Raw genomic sequence first — 20,862 nt, 5'->3', positions numbered from 1 at the left:
AGCTGTCTACATCAAAACTGCCATTACTGTCTTTGCCTTGATCGTTAACACCAGGAGCCACTGGCTTGTTATCGACCAGATCTTTCTGGTAGTTCAGCCACAATAAAACCTTAAACTATAGACAGCCAGTGGTTCTGAAAGTGGAAGGGCTTTATAGCTTATCTCATAAGAGCTGATGTGTGCATCTAATCAAATGTCTGCTCTTTATATACGAAACAACGCAGGTTTGTTTCAAAATTAAATTTTTAAAAAGAGACTAAGAACTTACATCTGGGTGTGGTATGGCGTACTGTCCCTGAATTGTGTAGGCCTGGAAAGGTAAAACATAGAAGAAAAATCAGACTTCAGTATCAGAGGGGGAAAAAATCAAATAAAGAACAAATCAGCTTGTACACTTTCAAACACTTTCAAAAAGCCTTTCAGTCACTTACAAACACTCATCTTGGGCATGAATCACTTTGGGCTTTAATCAATTGAAGTGTTCTTTTTTCCGGAGTGGAATGATTGTACCGCATACACCTTTAATTACTTTAAAAATACAAGAATTGCGTGCACAAGCTTGAATTTATTGTCGATTTTCCTTCGATCACACAGGGTCAAAAGTTTGTGTACAAGCTTTAATTTATACCTACACTCACTTAAATCTTTTAATAAGTGGTTCTACAATGCCTTTTAACTTGTTAATGAGTTGCTGCCTACAACTCATAGTTTCTTTTTGCCAGAATAAAAATGATTTGATTGACAGGTGAAGGTCTTTTAAAGCCAGTCCTTAAAGACCTACAGATTCCAAGATCAAGGATGTTCCAAGCTGACCAAGCAACAATCCCCTGCTCAAAAACCAACACATTTAAGCTCAATTGAACCCATATGGGTAAGTCAAATACCATCTGGAGAAAAGTTTTATGTTTGGAGGAGTAAAGGTGAGGCTTTCAAATCTATGATGGGATCATGCTCTGGAACAGTTTTTCTACTTTTGGTAGTGGTGCATTGCATAAAGTGGATGAAACAATAAAGGAGGACTACCTTCACCGTAAACGTTACCTCAGTTTAACATTATGTCAGAAACTTGCTCATGGCTTCCAAAAGTGTCTAGCTGATGTGCAACTTCCACTAATATTTAACCAAATATTAGTTAGTGGTGTAGTTATATATTTGACCCAGTGTAAATATTTTTGACCCTGTTTCAAACTTACATTCAATTAAAACGTCATTAAAGTTGTATACTGTGCAATCATTCCACAACGGATGAAAAACAGTTTAAAAAAAAATCATGAAAAACACAAAATAACCTTGACCTTCATGCCCAGGATGAATATATGTAAACCTCTGACCACAACTGAATATTCCTTTTTCTTATTATGTGTCTATGTACTATATATAATGTATATATTACATATAATACTGATTATAAATTTTGGTATGTGTTTCTAGTGGGGCGAAGTGGGAGTTCGCCTTGTAACCGGAAGGTTGCCGGTTCAAGCCCCGGCTCGGACAGTCTCGGTCGTTGTGTCCTTGGGCAACACACTTCACCTACCGCCTACTGATGTTGGCCAGAAGGGCCAATGGCGCGATATGGCAGCCTCACTTCTGTCAGTCTGCCCCAGGGCAGCTGTGGCTACAACTGTAGCTGCCTCCACCAGTGTGTGAATGTGTGTGTGAATGGGTGGATGACTGGGTGTGTAAAGCGCTTTGGGGTCCCTAGGCGGGACTAGTAAAAGCGCTATACAAATACAGGCCATTTACCATTTATTTACCATTTAGTGGTAATGACATTAAAGTGATGGTTCACTTAATCTTATGCATCATTAGCAATGACATTAACTAACATTAATTGATGATCCACTTAAGTGTTAGCATATTCAAAGCAGTATCAGAAAAGGCTTATTATATGTAGATGAAGTACAATGAGATCCAAGTCTTGGAAGTCCAAAAATACAATAAAATATATCCGATGACTGGCAGAAAATGTTTCATAATGTCCATAAAGCGCATTTGCTGATGGCTGCCAATGCAACTTAGTGCTGCTTTATGACTCCTCATTTTTGGTTCTCCTGTTTCATCTTTAATTCATGGATTCAACTGTATAAACAAAATAGCTGCCTCGGTCTCAGGTGAGTAATCATTCAAATCCCAGTCTAGACTGTGTATGTATATGCTAACGTTAAACATAGCATATTAGTCAACTGAATTACCTTATTTTGGACAGATGTTTTTGCATTTCTGTCTGTGCATGTTTTTTTTGTTTTGTTTTTTCTAAATCAGACCCGTGTAAGTTGTTTTCTAAAGGCTTCAGATGTGGGGGTTTTTTTTTCCATTTAACACCCAGTGATGATGATTATTCCCAGACAAAAGGAAAATTGGAGTCATTACAAGTTCTTATGTGCTCTGTTCCTCCAGCGCATCTCTTGTTTGCTAAGTTTTCAAATTCATTCAACAGCTTTTAGTCCAAATCTGCAATTAACTTATGGATATGGCTGGACAGACATTAGTATGCACCCAGCATTCTTGTTGACATTAATGCCATTGTTACTGATTCACACATTATGGTTCTGCTACCGTCCCTGCTTCCCTCTTTCACTATCCGGTGCACTCAAACAACAATGACTGTCCAGCCAAAATGCACTCACCAGCCACTTTTTTTAGGTACACCTGTTAGGTACACCAGCTGCTTGTTAATACATATATTAAATCGGAAAATTCACATGGCAACAACTCAATGCACTTAGGCATGTAAACATGGTCAAGACCAGTGAATCTGAATGTGGAATGGTTGTTGGTGCCAGGCAGGCTGGTCTGAGTATTTCAGAAACTGCTGATTGGCTAGGGCTTTCCCACAGAACTATCTCTAAGGGTTTCCAGAGTCCAAAAAAGAGAAAGTATCCAGAGAGCAGCAGTTAGATGAGTGAAAATGGATGAGAAAAGACTGGCCAGATTACTTTAAAGTTAACAGTAAAGTCACAGTAGCTTAAATAACTACTTGTAACAACCAAGGTATGGAGAGGATCATCTCTGAATACATAGCATGAACCTTAAAGCAGATGGGTTACAGCAGCAGACAGCGTGCCATTCCTGTCAACTAAAAAACAGGAAACCGAGGCTACAATTCACATAGATTTATCAAAACTGAACAACATAAGATTGGGAAAACATTGCTGGGCTCAACAAGTCCAGATTTCTGCTTTGACTTTCAGTTGGTGGGCTCAGAATTTGAGATTAGCAAAATGGAAACATGGTTCCATCCTGCACTGTATCAACACTTCTTTTGCTGTTCGTGGTATAATGGTGCGGAGGACATTTCTGGCACACTTTAGGCCCCTTAGTAGCCAGTAAGGCTTGTTTTAATTCTTATTTTTATGTCTATTTAAGCGTTATATGACAGCATGTTTGCACTAAGTACCGCAGCAATTTCCTAATGTTGTAAACCTGCTCAACATTTGGCAATAAAACCCTTTCTGATTCCGATTCTAAACACCCCAGCCTGCTTTCAGCAGGATACCACACCATGTGATAAAACTCAAGCCAACTCAAAATGTTTTCTGAATATGTCAGTGAATTGGCTACGCAATTGACATCCACAGTCCCGATGCAATTGAGCACATGTGGGATGTGATGGAACAGGAGGTTCACATCATAGATGTGTTGGAGAAGAATCTGCAATAATTGATGCTATCGTGTCAATGTCGACCAGAATCTCTGAGGAATGTCTCCAGCAACCTTGTTGAATCCAAGACATTAAATAAGGCAGTTCTGACACCAACAAGTGGTCCAACTGGGTACCAGCTAGGTGCACCTAATCAAACTAATAAAATTGAGCATTTATCATTTGCACAAATGCAAGATTGTTTAAATATAAGTCAGTCAAATATAAGCCACATTCATTTCATGGTAACAGTGCTAGTTCTGACAGAGAGGTTCCTACTGCTACAAAAGCCAAGCAACCAGATAGAAATTACTACAGGTATAAAACTTCTATTTTTACTGAAGCCACTCCCCCAATATAAAACAACTAAAGCTGTAATTTTTGTGACAATCATCCTTGTCAGAACCAATTTCTCTCTTTTCTATGCAAAAGGAACAATGATTAGGTAGTTTCACACAGTAGTAGTTGATCAATATAAAAGTACTTCATTGTGTCTTATGACACAGTAGGTTTAATTACATTTAAGAAGTGCTCTCTCATCTACTGCTTTCCATTTATTCCAGCCTAAAACGTGAAAATTGAACGATTTGTACATCAGTCATTCACCCCAACCACATCCTTACAAGTTTCTAAATGTCATTTAAAAAATACGATACAACCAGCTAATATGCTGCACCTAAATCTGCTAAATAATATAGTTTAGTCTTATATAAAATTTATTTTTAGGCGACAGAGTTGCAGAAATTGCAAGTGTGCGAATAAAAGTTAACAGAAGCTTGCACTAAAGAGGCAGTGATGCTGATGCTGCAGCAAAAGCCTCAAGTTGGCTGTAGGCACAAACTAACAAGCTAAAGCTAGTTCAGCACTTACCTGGCCACCAGAAAAAATGACAGGGGTGGAGGTGGGCTTTGGGCGGTAAGGGATAGTGGCACCTTTTGGTGGGGACTAGGAAAAACAAAAGTCAGAGTTAGTCTAAAGCAAGATAATTGCAAATGTAAGTGCGTCAAACTCACATCTGCACAAGAATTGTTTTACTTTTTTTATACTCAACAATGAACGGAAACTAGTTTAAAGATGAGCAAATTATAAAGCTAAAGATGCCAATTAGCTGAGCAGGATGCTTGCCACAATTTGTTTGAAGGTAACAGAGCATGCTAAGTGAAAATATTAAAATCAGTTCATTATTGTACCAAGGAAATTTTCCCAAAGCCTAGTCCCACATATAGCAAGTAAACTCCATTATTTTAGCAAAAGTGGCTACAAGGTGATGCTAGTTTCTGTTTTGTTACCTCTTTTTAGCTTTTGTTCCCTGTCTTTAGAGTTGTTATGCTAAGATACACTAGCTAAATGGTTGTTATGCTAAGATACACTAGCTAAATATACACATAAAATAGCTTCTTATTTAATGTGTATATTTAATGGTACTGATGTGCTCTTTTTTTTTGTTAATAAAACCTAGAAAAGAAAAAACAGAGAGTGAACAGTTCTTTAAAATACTGTAATATTTTTTGACTTGGTGTATCACTGTGTGCAGTGTAATGCATATGAAGCGGGATAGCATCCACCCACTTGTCAATTCACATATATAATCATATTTTCCAAAGTGCTTTACTGCAGAAAAGCAGAGGAATTATTCTGAGGCAATAAAGTGTCTTGCTGAGAGAAACGTTATAGTTTTCACAAAGAAAATGTCTTTAGTCTTCATGCACTGCTGTGTAAATGCATCACCTTATTTTTTCTGAGCCATGACGAATGAGAAGGAAGGGGATTTCCAGTTTGCGAACTTACTATAATGACACCAAGTTATTGATTCATGCCGTGCATCAGCAACAAGACTATTCAAGACGGGGGGAAAGGCTTAATCAAATTTCCACTGTAGCTGCTGTGCTGCAGCAGCAGGAGTATCCACTTCAGATACAATATCCAGACAAAGTAATGGTGTTACTCTTTCCGTGACAGTTCAGTTGGATACTAATGCACAAAAATGATCGATAATTACAGATTTCTCCCTCTAAATTGCATCAGAATGATTTAAATTGCAGTCTGTTTTGCTATGCTGCAAACAATTTCTCACTTTCAGCATAATAGAAAATGTACGCATGTAGACCCTTCTTGGCACGAGCCGGTTGCCTGTCAAGTTGACATTTATGGACAACAATTGCCAGGTGGTTCTGACCATTCAAAAATCAATTTCTTAGAAAATGTGCTTTACGACCACAAGCACTAAATATAAATTCTTAAAGAGGCACGCTATAGGTCTAGCCAGAAGTGCAATGCGACACACACTCTGTCTGTTCAATACATTTCTCTGAGACTGTATAGTAAGTCATATTGGCACTTAAACTAGAGTCGTTTTGCTAAATCTGTACATACTTTACCTCCAGCATAACCACACAGATCTGTCTGACACACTGGATGATGGCTTCTGGGGTCCCAGAGATTGTCACTGCACGTTCTGTGGAGTTGGGCAGCATGTCGCCTGCTACCTGGACCTGGGCCCCTGTGGACTGGAGCAGAGGAAGGGACTCTGAGGGGCTTGATGATGTTGAAAGAAATTCATTTGTAACACATTCAGGCTGTGCTTTGCATTTCTCTCAAGAGTACAGGCACTTACTTTGGCAGGGAAATTAAAATTGAAAGGTACTTCAAGTACTCAAGGTGCAGGCTATATGATAGACTCCGTTTCAGCCTCTATAAGAGCACCATGGCAATTTGGATGTTTAGTTTGTCCTTTACTATTTCCTTCAATTGCCACATATCCACCTGGGGTCAAAACATGTTGCCTTCATGGCTGTATTTTGTCTCCACGTCTTCTTTTTTTCAGCTTCCATCAAAAAGACAATAATGATGCATCCTCCCACACTTCACCCACTCACTCATTCAGCCACTGTGTAGTGTCTGCTACATCACTGGGAAACAAGCATAGACTACAGCTGACGCATTTCGGAGACTTTTTGGATGCACTGCTCCACCATTAGTGTCCACCAGCTATTCATAATTATCTCTAATTGCACCACTTTTAAAACCACTGCCAAAAAAGTTGCTATTTTTGGATAATTGGATGTTAAAATTTACATCTCTCTCCACAAATTATTTCTAACACAAATCTGTACAGAGATAACTTTATGTACAACAGCTGTAATCTACCCACCTATAAAATCATGACTGGGAATGTAGCTTTGATATGCTATTAAATGCTAGTGTTCATGATACTGACTGTGAATTAATGACACTTGCACTTCCAAAACTGTAAAATACATAAAATGGTTCAAACTTTTATAATAGCTTTTTTTGTCATATATAAACTAATCTGAGTATCAATCACTGGATCAAAGTAAGCTCAGGCTTCACAGTTTTTCAGTGTTTTCCATTCTTTGATATGTAAGACGTCTCAGCGAGCAGAAGTCCCTAAAATAGCCTGGCTGTGAGCACAGAAGCCCCGCCCACCTGATTTTTAAGGAAGCCAATCAGAAGAAATTTTGCTTAAAAGCAGGGAGAGGCGCTAAAACAGTGCTTTTTCAGACAGTGGATAAACTGAGGAGTGTCACTACGGCAGTTGACTGTAATTAAAATCCTGCTGCTCAGACAGAGCAGACGAGCCACAGCACAATTAAGACGTCTGAGTTTAAAATCACATTAGTTTTGTATCTAAAGACTCGTGACAGTTTTTGTAATGCAATAGAGAATCCATTAAACACAGTTAAAAGTTAGACCTGCACAAAACGTCTGGCTTGTACATAGGGAACTGTATAGCACACAGACAATTCAAATGAGTTAACAGCAAATGTCATATGCTTCCCTGTACTGTCACCTGGCATTTTTAAAGGGTTGTTGATATTTTATTTATTATTTACTTATTTTTTAGACACACTAGCAGTGTGGCTCTAGCGATAGCAGTGGTATTTGGTCGGTCCAACACTTTGATCCAGACTGAAGTAGCTCAACAATTATCGGACTGCTTCGCATCAAATTTTGAAATAAATGTTCCTGCCACCCAGAATACAAAATGCACTGACTTTGCCTCAAGCACCAGCAACAGGGGGTGGGCAATTTTCTGGTTTAGTGACATGTCTTAACAAATTTTTATAGCGATACTGTGCAGATGGTGCTATGATGGCCTTGTGAAGGTATATACCGCAAGATGGCATCATCCAAACTTTGAGTCCTGCTCAGCTGCCTGTCATACTGTATCTCCTCTTCTGAGGCTTTCTAGCATTAAGGCCTGAAATGTTGTCCTGATTTAAAAAAAAAAAAAAAAAAAAACTGCACTCGCTAAATGTCCTGTGGCTGCAGGGTCATAACTGCTGCTGAACGTTCCAGATATTTCATTAATAATTTATTAAGTAACACATAATCAAGTAAAAACAAGCCTACAGTTAATTATTTAGGAAAAATGACACAGTTTAGTTAAACTATTCATTAATTTTCAAATATCTAATATTTATTTACTCATGAAGAATGTAAGCTCGTAAAATAAAACTATTTGTCTGTAAATGTTCTGTTTGTCTTTAAAAAACAGGATAAACATTATTAACATAATTAGGTCGTTCAGAAAAATGTTTCACACACCTCTCTCATTTCTTTGATTTTGGAGCCTCCTTTCCCTATGAGGGAGCCACACTGGCTGGCTGGCACAACAAGCCTTAAGGTGACAGGAGGCTTGCTAGTTGCTGGACTGTTGCTCATGGAATTGATTATGTCCTGGAAAACAACAACAAAAGTAGCAAGTATTTTATCTTGTAAGGGTAATGTTTTCTTGATGTGACATCGAGACATTCGTGATGTTAACTGTCTCAGTAATGAATGTCCAAATAAATTTCCAGACTTCAAAGGTGGTGCAAAATGACCTGCAAAAACACACTTGTTTTAAATTTTCCTTGAGTATTTTCATCTCCTCCGCTCGCTGAATGCACCCTCCTGTAAACACCCAGCCTATTGGCACGGCACATTTTACACAGATCACCGAGAACTCAGCAGTCAGTCTCCTCTTACAAGTTCCAGTCACAGTACTTACACAGCACTAGCAAGAGGAGACACATCAAAGACAACATCAGCAGAAAGATAGCTGAAAATTCACCTCATACTGTTCAGTGATACAGGTTCCCTTTGCAGGTGTACTGTATATATGTATGTATATGAGTCTGGCTTGGTTTTATCTAAATACAAACACTGAGATTGTGTTTGCAGACAGATCTTTATCTCAAAGCGAGAAACCCACGCTTGCAGGAAAACTGTGTGTACATAAAGAAAGCTGAATGTCTGGAACTACCACAGGAGCAAAAGGTGAATTGAAATACAAAATGAGTACATTTTGATTGTGTACAGACTGATCATACCTCTTCAAATTTGTAGGCAATCATAGCAAAAGCCTTGAAGATGGTGTCCGTTGGTCCGGTGATGGTAACAATCCTCTCTGGACAGTTGCCCTCAGAAATATTGATTCGCGCTCCACTCTGGAAGACCAGCAACTACTTTTCATTTTCAGTGGCGGTGATAAGAAACCTTAATTATTCAAACAGATCCTGAGCAAATTTGAATCATGCATTACAAAGTTAACTTCGCCTGGTATTTCATTGTGATCTTTAGTGACTTGCTGGGGGGGGGGGTGCAATGGGCGGGAGGGTAATAAATATTTTTGCTAATTTTTTCTATATTCAAACTCACCTCTTCTCGCATCTTTTTTACTGTTTCTCCTTTCTGAAAAAAAAGTACATTTGTACATCAAAGTGAATCAGAATCTTTCCATAATCATGAAAATGAGTATGAAAATACATACCTTTCCAATTATACTTCCAACCTCCTGTAACATGAAAACACAACAAGAAAAAGTGAAGAAAATAAACATATTTATTTGTTTAAATGTGTACTTTTTAATTGTTTGCTTCTCTTTTTACTGAACAGGGTGTAAAAACTGTGCCAAGACATGAAGACAGGCATGTTCAGGGTCAGACTTTCCATGCTTGTTGAATCACTCTTTATGGGTTTGGTGTGGCGCAGCTGGTAAAGGGCACAGAGGCAGCGCTGGCTGCAAGCGTCAACACTCCCCGACCTCTCCTCAGAAAGTGTGAGGGTTACGTCTACTGTGACGTTAAAGCTGCAGGTAGTTGCAGTTCACAGCGCCAGGTTCTACCCTATAAGAATCATTTATATTTATCAAGTGCTACATTAAATTACACTCCAAAACTAACTTTCTGACAATATACTCATAAACATAACAAGTTTCAGTTGTAATGGTCAGTGCCAGCTCTAAACCAAATGAACCAATGAGCTGCTGTCTGTGCTTGTAGGGCCGTTGCATTGACTCATTGTCCCAGAAGTGCAGTAGATTACCCATCCAGCCCTGTTTCATTAACTATATTGTTTTTTCTTCTTAAAGTAAATCAAATTACAATTGCATTCATTCATGTGGTTGTAATGAAGTGGAACTTTTCCTACATTTAATACAAGTATAACCTGCAGGGGAAAAAGGTTTAAACCATATTTTCAGGCTAAGTCACCTGCTCATCATCAAAGCCTTTTTTTAATCATATTTGAGGGGTGATTCTTTATCTGTCTTCCTGTATTGTCCCACTAACAACTGAAATACATTTGATGTCTCTTCCAATTCTTTTAGATGTGTGTTTGGTCACGTTATCTCGTAATAACTGCCTGGAATTGCAAACATGGCTGAGGTGCAAGCTTCTTGAATGACTTATACTCATATAAACTTCTTCTCAGAGGGAGAAAGGAGAATGGCACCTGTGCCACTCCACTCCAGCTTCAGGGACACAGAGATGAGCCTACCAAAAACTCTTTTCTGGGCATCACAAAAGGGGAAAAAAGTCATTTGAAAGTGTAACAGGATGCTGGAGGGTTGCCTGCCCTCAATAGATAATGATGAAAATGCTCCAATACCCAATGTAACCCAATGGTTTCTCAATTTGAGGGCTTCACTGCTGTGGAGAAAGGACGTGGGTAATCCTGCCAAAATCCTCCCTTGTGGCTGCTGTGGTTATGTCCCTGCCAGGATGTGGGGTTATTCAAACAGTCACAGGGTCACTGGCTTTTAAAGCGATTACATGAGCAGTCATGCAGGCTGACCTGCACGGCCATTCACAGGCTGCTTGGCACACCAGGCAAGGAGAAGATGTGAGCTTCATTCTTTGTCCTGCAGAATCTACCAGCATTATCAGCTACGCATGTGTGCTGCGGGTTTTAGCTGCCTAGCTTGAAGCAAACTTGTAACTGAGCTGCTGTTATGTAACGTTCATACAGTTCTAGACAAGAAGAAATCTGCTTTTTTACAAACTCTACACTGACAAGAAAGTAATGGTCGTTGCATACAGATATTATTTACAAAGTAAAGCACAAGAGGTGGGGGATGGAAAGCAAGAGCCATGATAATACAGAATTCTTTATAAAACCAGGTGAACACAAACTAATTCTGATGGCCACTTAAAGAGTAGAAAGGAGTGAGGATGGTACACATGTGTCTAAAAAAATAAGAACTGCTAAAAAGTTGGTGCCCATTAATACATTATACACCATGCCCTGGGAAATCTGAAAATACTAAGGGCGAACAAGAACACGCTGAGCTGAGTCAGCAGCAGAGAAACACACAGCAGGAGATTTTCAGTCTTAAAGGCCTGAAGTCTCCAAAGGCCTTTGAACCTCAGTGAAGCTTGCTTACATAACCCCACAGTAAAGAAAGGTAAAAGTAGAGCAAAGCTGGACTTTGGTGTGGGAAGGCAAAATACATCTGCTGCCATTAGCTTATTTTGTTGATCTTACATAATATGAGTTAATGCTGTGTACAGTAAGTGGAAACAGCATATGCTGCTGTTGTACTTTCATTCAAGCTGATCTAGACTGTTGTCAAAGCAAAGCTATTGTTGGCTCTAACGGTTTCCATAATGGGACAAATTGCAGATTTTATTGGCACTTCCTAAGCATCTTTCAAACTCAATGCCCACCAGTCATTTTTCAAGCACTTTGGGCCTTTATTAGACAAGTAGATGGATGGACGGAACTGAGGGAGGAAGGAGACTGCTAATTACAAACAACAAAGATGGCTATCTGGACTTGAATGTTGATGCTACTCAATACCTTCAACCCCTAGGCCTCCAGGATGCTAATATACAATAGTTCTCTACTTTTTAACATTTAAAGTACTTTTTTTGTTTACCATTTAGTGGCTTTCGGTAGTTCACGTTAGCAGGATTCTTTTTAGCCCCTGTTGGTTAGTAGGCGGAGTTTAGTAGGAGTTAGTAGGAGCTTTTTAAACCCACGTCTACATGTTAGCAGTATCAATAGTATATGGAACCGCTTGTCTGTGGGCTACAATTGTTTATTTTTGTACTGTTGTTGGTACTTTATGGAGAATATTAGTCACAAAGAACTAATAGTAAATGTCAAGGCACTGGGTCTGGTGATCCAGTGTTTGTGTTTTTTGGGTTAAGTTATACTCTTTGAATGATGGTTTTCTGTTTTGTATTATATTTACAGTTCCTGGTTTCTAGGTTTCTGTTCTGTTTCTGTTCTCTGTGTGTTATATGCTTAGTCTTAGTTTTCTGTCTTTATGTCTTTCCTGTGTCCCACGTCTTGTTACTTTTGTCTCTGTGCTTCATGTTCCCGCTGTTCCAGAGTCTGTCATGTTTCTATGTCTCAGTGTCAAGTCTGTATCTCTGTGTCATGCTTCCTGTTTTACTTTGACAGTCTGTGTCCTTTGCCAATGTACTCTGCTTTGCTTCATTCGTCTCGTTATGTCTCATTTGTCCCAGATGTGTTCCCATCCGTTCCCCATCCTCTCGTTGTCTTGACTGTGCATTTAAGCCCTGTGTTCCATTTGTGCTTTGTTATGTTGTGCCCTCACAGTGTTGTGTTTCTGCCTTTGTGTTCCTGCAGAAGCTCTAGTTCTCAGTCCGTGGTTTGTTTCTTATTTTCTAGAGTCCAGTTTAGTTTTCTTATTTGAGGATTTGGTTTGTTTGTTGTGAAATTTATTTTTGTGGAAAGTTTTCTCATTCCATGTACAAGTCCTGCGTTTGGGTCCTACATCCTACCTGCCGCCTGCCACAGCACACACCTTGACAGTAAAGTGGAACTAAGTGTGGTAAACAATTAAAAATATTTTGTAATTTCTCTCTTTTTCATCACCTATCCTGAATATTGTGACATATAGATGTTTTGGTATACGTCTACAGATGTCTCCACAAACCAACTTACTTAATTTAATTATTTAAAATTTAAGGCACCACTATGATGCAAGTCCTATGAATTACAGCAGGTTGTGACATATAATTAAATTTTTTAATTTACAGATGTCCTGCTACTAGGACAGTCAAATCTAAGGTCAGAGTTGAGGTTAACAGGACAAATAGAGAAACGATTTGAAAGTTGATTTCATTGCACAATTTGTACAATTCCAATTTATCTGAATACAACTTCATTAAAATCAGATGAAAGGTTTAGGAAGAGAGGCCATGTAAAAACTGGCACCTGATTCATCACTGAAAGGATCTTGAAATGAAGAAATAAATCCCTCTGCATGTCTCTCACTTTTCAGGCTTCCTAACAGTCAATATAGCACTCAATCACTGTGCTCACTTACTTTTCCATGCATGAGGAGGCGGATGGTCAGGGTGACATTGAGGCCACCCTCTGACTGGACTTTTGTTGGCTCCATGCTGGGGGAGGAAAAACTGGTGGTCCAGCAGTAGGATGTCCTCAGAAGGAGAAGGAGTGCGGTGGTATTCCAGCCAGCCAGTCACCTACAAAACACAACATCACACATAAGCAAACACAGTCGGTGTGTTCACAACCAGCAGATGATATCAACGTCCAGTTGCATTAAATTATTATAAGAAGGCAGTTTGGTGCTTCTGCAGATGCGGTAACGGAATCATATTTCTGCTGTATGACACATAAAATAGTTTCTAAAGCCATTAATCTACAGACTGCTTTGACACAACATAAAGCTTTCAGCGATTTTAACTAATGTTCAGTGGTTCATTAGTTTGTGACACTGCACACTCCTCATATCTTCAGCACCAAATAACACACTTGTTTTCTGGGGTATACTAACCACAAATGCCTAAATTAAAAATAAGTGATGACTTTAGGCTTAAAATCCAAAGTGCAGAGCCCATTCGACTACAGCGTGGCTAAGCAACACATTTATGAGCTGCCTGCTCAATATTTGTTTCATGAATGACACGTAATTGTGTTGAGAAGATCGAGAGATAACCGAATGTAATCACATTCCGCTCCCCCCTAGGTATTTTTTTCCCCCGTTTATTTGCTCTGTTAAAAATTCAAACGCAAAAACAAAGCAATCACTTGTTTTGTTTTTAATTGCAGGCCAGATCAGAAGAGAGAGAGAAAATTCTTCTGAGCTCTTATTCACGAACTGTCTAGGAATATACTGGAAATACCAGACTGACCAATACAGGAATAAAATAATTTGCAACATTTGTGACGGAGGACCGTGCCATTGAGATGAAACTAGGTGAATAAATGAATACATGGACTACAGGAATGCCTTATCTGTATATATGTAATGTTGCTTTGAAGGTGCAGCACGATGACTTGCAGAATCCTCCGAGTCTTCACTGCTAAAAAGCTTTTTCCTCTGACTCAGACATTAAAGTCTTCCTCCTGTGCCCTTATTACAGTTAGTCAAATTACTTTGCTCTCCTCTGCCTTTGCTGTTAAGGCAAAGGCAAACAGACCAGTCTGTATGCTTGGATGGCTGTGCCAAAAAGTCATAGCTGCTTTTTGTGTTTTAAAAAGTTATAAGAAATGACTTGGTGTTCTGGTTAAGTCTATGTAAAGTCTATAACAAAGAAATCTTTAATGAGTAAAGGAAAAGTTTCTGTACTGTTGCCAAGTTTAGAATGACCTTTGTTACACGAATGTCAATATATCATGTGTGATGTGATGCAGAGCCTGAATCCAGTCTGTTTCACATTTCCTACTGTCCCGTGGTTAGTGTGGTGCTCTGTAACCCTTTGGCTATTGTCATTTCACTCAGACAATACCATCTAAATGTCAATATTAAGTTTTCTGTAGATACAGTTTGCAATCTGATGTAATCACCCATCCTGTTGAGTTACTGCTGTTATCATTACCTGCAAGTTTGAGGTTTAAATTTTTATCAAGCAGCCCCAGGGGATTCTTCTCCAATCTCTATTTTCTGCGTTTTTGTGGAGACTCATTTGGCTACAGCTTCTAATTTCCAGCCAGCCACAACCTTAGGCTACTGTTTACTTTTTGTGCTCATATAAGAAAATGGAACAATATTATCCTATGAAAACAAAGACGAAGAGGAGATATATAAAAATTAGCACAGCAGCCCTCCCCACCCATTTTGGTTAGTGAGGTTGGTTTGAGTATTGTGAGAAAAGGAATATAAATCATGCTAACTGCACTGAAGTGAGGGCAAAACCCACAGATACTGATATCCACACTGGATATATGTAAGTTACATTTTAGAGGTCAACTTAAATATACCTGCAGGGGACAACTTTAAATGCAGATTCCTGTCTATCACTCTGCATCACCAGGAAGGCATAAGATTGGTTCTAAATTCATTCTGCAGCATGAAAGTAACCCCACACATACAGTCAGCCACAAAGAGCGGTTTGTCTGGTCACCAGGAAGCCCTGATGTCAGTGCAATGAACAGGCCCACAGCTGCGGGTCAGACAAGCCACCTGGGCTTAAATTGAGCTTTATGTGGTTCAAAGGTAAAAGTTTAGTTTATTACAAGAAGAAGCAGTAAGACTGTGGACCTTGAAGTGATCACATCCACGAACCAAAAATATGTCTAGCTTAGAACCCACTGAAACAATCAGATGTGTTGTGTTTCCCACGAGAAACACTCATCCCTAAACTTTACTGCTTTTAAACAAAGGGCTGAGGGATGATTGGTAGGCACAGACATGAGACAGGAATATAATTTGATTGATATAAACATGGTCCAGAGTTACCTCATCATTTTAGACCTCATATGTAAGCAAAAACATTTTAAATGGAATTTAATTATTTAACAGGGATCCAATAAAGACAAGTCCCTAGCAGTCCAAAAACATGCTCATTAGAGTGTGTTAGCCCGATGACTGACTGGTGATGTGGGTGCACCCTGCCTTTCCTTGCACAGTGGCAGCTGGGATAAGCTTCAGGCCACCCCAGGTCAGATCATCAGTTAAGAATGGATATTTCATTATATCCAAAAAATAGCACTGATGACCATCTGGTACACTGAAAACAAAGTTCATATTTTAATAAACAAAAATACTCTTTATGGTTAATCAATTAAAATATTATTTTAATGCAAAATTTGTTTTTATGCAACACACTTACACCAGTCAGTTATTTTTGTTTTTTGTTATACATCTTTGGAAATAAAGATTGCTTTGTTGTAGCCTACCAATATTTGTGCCTACTTGTGCTACAGAAAAGTGGGATTTATCATTAATTTTTGCATAACTATGGAATGCAGGTGTAAGTGTGGCACATCTATAGATACTCCTGTGATATGCAATGAATTAAACTGCTGTGGCTAAAGGTGGTCTAATTTCAGATTAATATATATTCAGAAAAAAACAGGAGTTCAGCACAGCACAAGATTAATGAGATGTAATAGAAGTGGAGGCACAAGAACCTGGGGGGGGAGGTGGCAGGTTCTGCAAGACAGGTAGAAGAAACTACCTGCCAAGCACCTTGGGAACCTCTGAGCACCAATTAACAAGTAATAATTTGCACTTTTAGAAAGGGAAAGGATAACTTCACCAAATTTAGAGATTATATATCAGATTCATAAGAAAAAAGTTGAAATAATGGGGTCTTTCTCTTAATGTTTATTAGCCAGCATGGCCCTCTGGGAAAAGAGTTGCCCACAGGTGTGCTGAGGTTGTGCTGGAGCTGTAGCAGCTTTGCAAAATCAAGGAAGGTGTTCAAAAAGGTTTGCATGGAGACAGCCAGATTGTAAGATTCAGTCCTTTAATAATAAACTTCTAAATGTACGTGAAGCCATTGTGAAGCTGTAGTAAACCCCGACAAAGTGAACTAAAGGCAACAACTTCAACGTCACACTGACTCACACTACTATCAAGTGTGCTGCTAATGCTGTCAGCTAGCTAACCACGCTAACGGCACAGAGTGAAGGCCGAGACGAGCCCAGACAGAGCCAACAGGAAAATGAACTAATATGGGCTTCAAGTAATTCTCCCGGACAAAGAGAATGACCTTCATCTGAATGCCGTGAGTAAAACAATCCACCTCTGCTGTTTTCAGTTTGGTAATTACATTCTCCGTGTTATATACAACCTCGTGTGTGTTGACTGACTGTTTGCCGCTAAAGTTTTACTTGTAAACACAGCAAAGCACTTTTTAAATTGTGTTTTCTCTTATAGTTTACAATCATTCCTCTATAAAAGCAAACCCCCCTACCTGCCTTTATGTATACATTGTACATTTCTTGTCTTTGTGCGGGTTATTTCTTTCATTTTAAAGGTGTAAATGTCTTTCTTGCATAGGTAGAAAGGACTTTATATATTTACAAACATGGTTTGGTTTTGAGATGTTGTATAATGTATTATACAACCACAAATGTCTACAAAGTTATTTTACTAGGTATTTTGTATTCTTGTACAGCACTTTGGTCAACGTACTGTTGTAATTAAATGTGCTATATAAATAAATAAACTAGAACTATAAACTATAGATATATAGCGTTTTCGGGTTTTTTTGGTTGACAAATGTAAGTCCGTTTGTTGGCACTTCCTTGTAAACATAACTTTTAAGTGTTTCAGTAGTTGTAGTTTTAGTTGTGTGTTAAATTTTATTCTGAGTTTATCAGATATTTTTGATCACATTCAAGGTGTTTGTGGTATCCTTCCTCTCCTTGCATGGGAGATGTTATGATTTGCTTTGGGTTCTTTAAAACCTCCAGTCACACATCTTAAAATAAAAATCAAAGTAGATGAGATCACTTCTTGTACAGGACAGGTAACAGATGTTTCAGTTAAAATGTTCTGGTAAGTTTATAATTTTACAGCATTTTGAAACTAGAATTAGTTTATTATGAATATTTCACAAAGTTGTGAAATAAGTGGTAAGAGCCAGGCCCAGCCATTGCACTGGCATGGTTAGTTTTTCTGTCCTACAGCCTTGCCTCTTGTCCTAACAGGGACCTTGTCTGAGACAGGTTCCCCTGCATTTCCCCCCTGGGTTGTTACTGCTTGGTAGTGAGATGCCTCATCTATCCTAAGTGACGTCACAGAGTATTAGTCATTACTATTATACCTCTTTCAAGGCTTCTTGAGGCCCACCTAATGTAAAATGCAGGTGCAGTTTTTGATGCGTTATAAATGGGCAGTTATGTGAACACCTGCTCAGAACCTTGTAGGCTTGTCTGTTAGTTTTCCTGCAATACAGTCCCATTGCAGGATTTTGGGTTACCCTGCTTCCGTGCAGTCAGAGGAACCTTCAGCAAACATGTGTTTATCAGTAGGGTGTCCAGGTCTGTCTCCTCATACTGCATTTCTTGCTTTGCCCTTTCCTGACTCAAGTAACTACTAATGTGGGTCTTGCCTGGGGTTTCACAGCCAGAGAGCTGCACAAAGGGCTACCTGCTAGTAGCATGTGCCTCTATATGCATGTGGCTGGTACAGTAATTTGAAATGTGGTATTTCTCATTAAAAACGACTTAATGTTTTTGGATTTTCTTTTTAAAAACAGAAGTTGCAAATTCTTTTAAAGCTCTGTTTTGCTGTTTGCCAGAGTGATGTGTCCCTGCTGATGATAATAAAATGTATCAACACAAATAAATTTGCTTAACAGGTGTGCTGACTACTGAGAGGATTCATATCCATGAGCACAAACACTTAGACGACGTTATCATGACTGTTTCACGTGTTGCTATGAGAAACAGGGTCAACTGCAGAGTGATATTTTGTGGTGTTAGAACAAATGAGTCAGACAAAACTGCCAACATGGTGCGTTGGGCTTTGTGCTTTTTGCACCTCGTAGTGATGCTGTTTTTTTTTTTGTTTTGTTTTTTCCCCCTAACCAGTTGGCAACACCTAGAGAGCTGTGAACAAAAAAACATACCGTGTTGACGTGTAAATAAAGGTACAAAAAGAAAAATGCTCACAAATGTGTTCATCTTGCTCCGGGTCTAATGATCACGGTGCCTTTGTCAAGAGGTGTCAGACAGCGTGTGGCAGCAAAGGTGTTAACAAGCATCATGTGTCACATAATTGTCCACATGTGAATCGGACCCCATAGTAAACTGTTCACATATCAGTCTTGCTGTTTTTAAAACATCAGTTTCTCCTGCTTCCTCTGCGCCTGTTGTCTTCTTCTTTCTAAACTGCTATAGCACAGTTTGTTCGAGGGATGTTCTTGGGGATTGGCTTACCTGTCAATTTAAATTTTGACTAAACCAGCCTCTCAGTTAGGACTATAGAAACTTTTTCTTTTAACTTCTTTGAGCATCTCTACTAAATGTAATTTCATTCTGTCGCCTGACTTCTATTCATGGCTGTCACTGTGTGCATATGTGTGAAGGGGAAAGTGGTGGAACAGAGCATGTGGCACAGTTGCAGAAGGGAAGGCAAAATTAACTGAGTTAATAACACCCCAGTTTCAAGTTTTCCAGCAAGGGTTAATTAGTCTAAAATCTAAAAGATGGACTGGTGGTGAACAACCTCAAACATCTGTACATCCGATGACAGGGAAGCTAGTCTTGGCTAGAGCAAAAACAGCTCTGCTGCTCATTTACAGCACAGCCACGCAGCAAACACAGATGAACACAGGCTTTAACCCTCGTGGCATTTCTGCTGCAGAGATGGAGTAACACTTGAGGAAAAAAACTAGCTGCTGTTGAAATGAAACTCCGCAAAAAATAACGCAGTAACATCTCTCACCCAAAGCAGTAAGCTGTAGGGCAAGCACTGCATTATCAAAACAAAGAGTATTTGGCAGCTATGGGAAACTGTTCATTCAGCGCAGTCTCATAACAAAGAATGAAGTAATGTACAGCCTGACTGATTTACTGGCAGGTCAGTGTTATTGGCTGCTATTACCTATTTGGCAATCTATCAGTATCAGCATTTATAAACGATAATGATTAATGAAAATGAAGGAAAGAAAAGCAGAGATGAGAGAAACACCATACATATGTTGGGTTTTGACATTGCGTAGTTTGTCCACTAGGAGGCTGCACACATGTTAGGAACAGTATAAACAGAAAACACGCGATCTGAACAGAGTCAAGCAGAATGTAAACTTAGGATGGGTGAAAATGGGGGGAAAGATCTTATCATGCCAATTTTCTGTATTTATTTCTGTCAAACCTAAAGACTAGTTTTTACGGTTTATTATAAGGTTAATTCTAGTTTGAACCTAAACCATAAACTTTTCCCAAACTTAAGCCAGTAGTTTACCTGCTGCTCTGTGTATGGCTTTTTGACAGACTGTTTTTTGTGTAGCCATTTCCCTTATTGCCGAGTTTAAAAACTAGCGGTTTGGATTTTCATGAAGAAGACGCCATCATGGCTCCCTGAGTGACCCACTGACTAGCCAATTGGTAGCATGCAATCTGTTGATGCCACATTTTCAGATTGCCTCAGATTCACTTGTAATCCTGGCCAAGTAGGTACTAAAAAAGTATCTGGCACCATGTACTACTACCTAATAGAAAACCCTATAAGCTGAGCAGTGCCAAACCCGAGTAGGTACCAGTGGAAGAGGGCAAAGAGAGACAATGACAGAACAGAAACTAGAGAGTGACGAGACCAAATTTAGTAACTTACTAAACAAATTTGAAGTGTAAAAATATGTGACTGGGGTCTGTAGTGCGAGACTCCGTTTCAAGAATCAGTACATAGGACGGATGAAGACTAATGTTCAGGGAGTAAATGTAACTGCTGTATCTTAGCTAGCATTAAAAAATAGTTAATAATTTTATGAGGCCAGTAGACTTCCTTCATAAAATAGTGACAAAAATCCACTGGAAACACCTTGAATGTTTTTGTATACATTATTCAACTCAATCCAGTGCATTAAGGCACCATTCTACTCCTGTTTGGTGTAATGACTCCTCCCTCCCAAACACTGCTCAGATGTCAGGAAGGAAAGGGTTCCTGACAATTTCCCTGACTTCCTGAAAATATGACATGCTATGACATTGGCATTACTGAATTCAAGTCATGATTCCCTAAGTGTACAGAAGAGACAGCT

General features: G+C 39.1%; 1 protein-coding gene across 9 annotated transcripts in view; it reads right to left on the bottom strand.

Annotated features, from left to right (window-relative positions):
* Positions 1–20,862, bottom strand: part of pcbp3 (poly(rC) binding protein 3) — a 98,389-nt gene that overhangs the window by 12,204 nt on the left and 65,323 nt on the right. For 5 of the 9 annotated variants that reach the window (XM_080901963.1, XM_080901962.1, XM_080901967.1 and 2 more), the window contains exons 6-13: positions 13,227–13,386; positions 9,417–9,440; positions 9,305–9,337; positions 8,977–9,108; positions 8,210–8,341; positions 6,019–6,147; positions 4,511–4,585; positions 269–310 (exon numbers count right to left, since the gene is read on the bottom strand). In XM_080901963.1, coding sequence (XP_080758089.1) covers positions 269–310; positions 4,511–4,585; positions 6,019–6,147; positions 8,210–8,341; positions 8,977–9,108; positions 9,305–9,337; positions 9,417–9,440; positions 13,227–13,301 — 642 coding nt within the window. In that variant the 5' untranslated portion in view covers positions 13,302–13,386. The remainder of the gene's footprint in view (positions 1–268; positions 311–4,510; positions 4,586–6,018; positions 6,148–8,209; positions 8,342–8,976; positions 9,109–9,304; positions 9,338–9,416; positions 9,441–13,226; positions 13,387–20,862) is intronic. The other 4 variants (XM_080901965.1, XM_080901969.1, XM_080901966.1 and 1 more) reach the window with 1 other exon arrangement.

This window comes from Rhamphochromis sp. 'chilingali', assembly GCF_963969265.1.
Source record: "Rhamphochromis sp. 'chilingali' genome assembly, chromosome: 14".
Taxonomy (NCBI): Eukaryota; Metazoa; Chordata; class Actinopteri; order Cichliformes; family Cichlidae; genus Rhamphochromis; species Rhamphochromis sp. 'chilingali'.
Note: the sequence above shows the minus strand (reverse complement) of the source record. Positions and strands in the feature narration are given on the sequence as shown.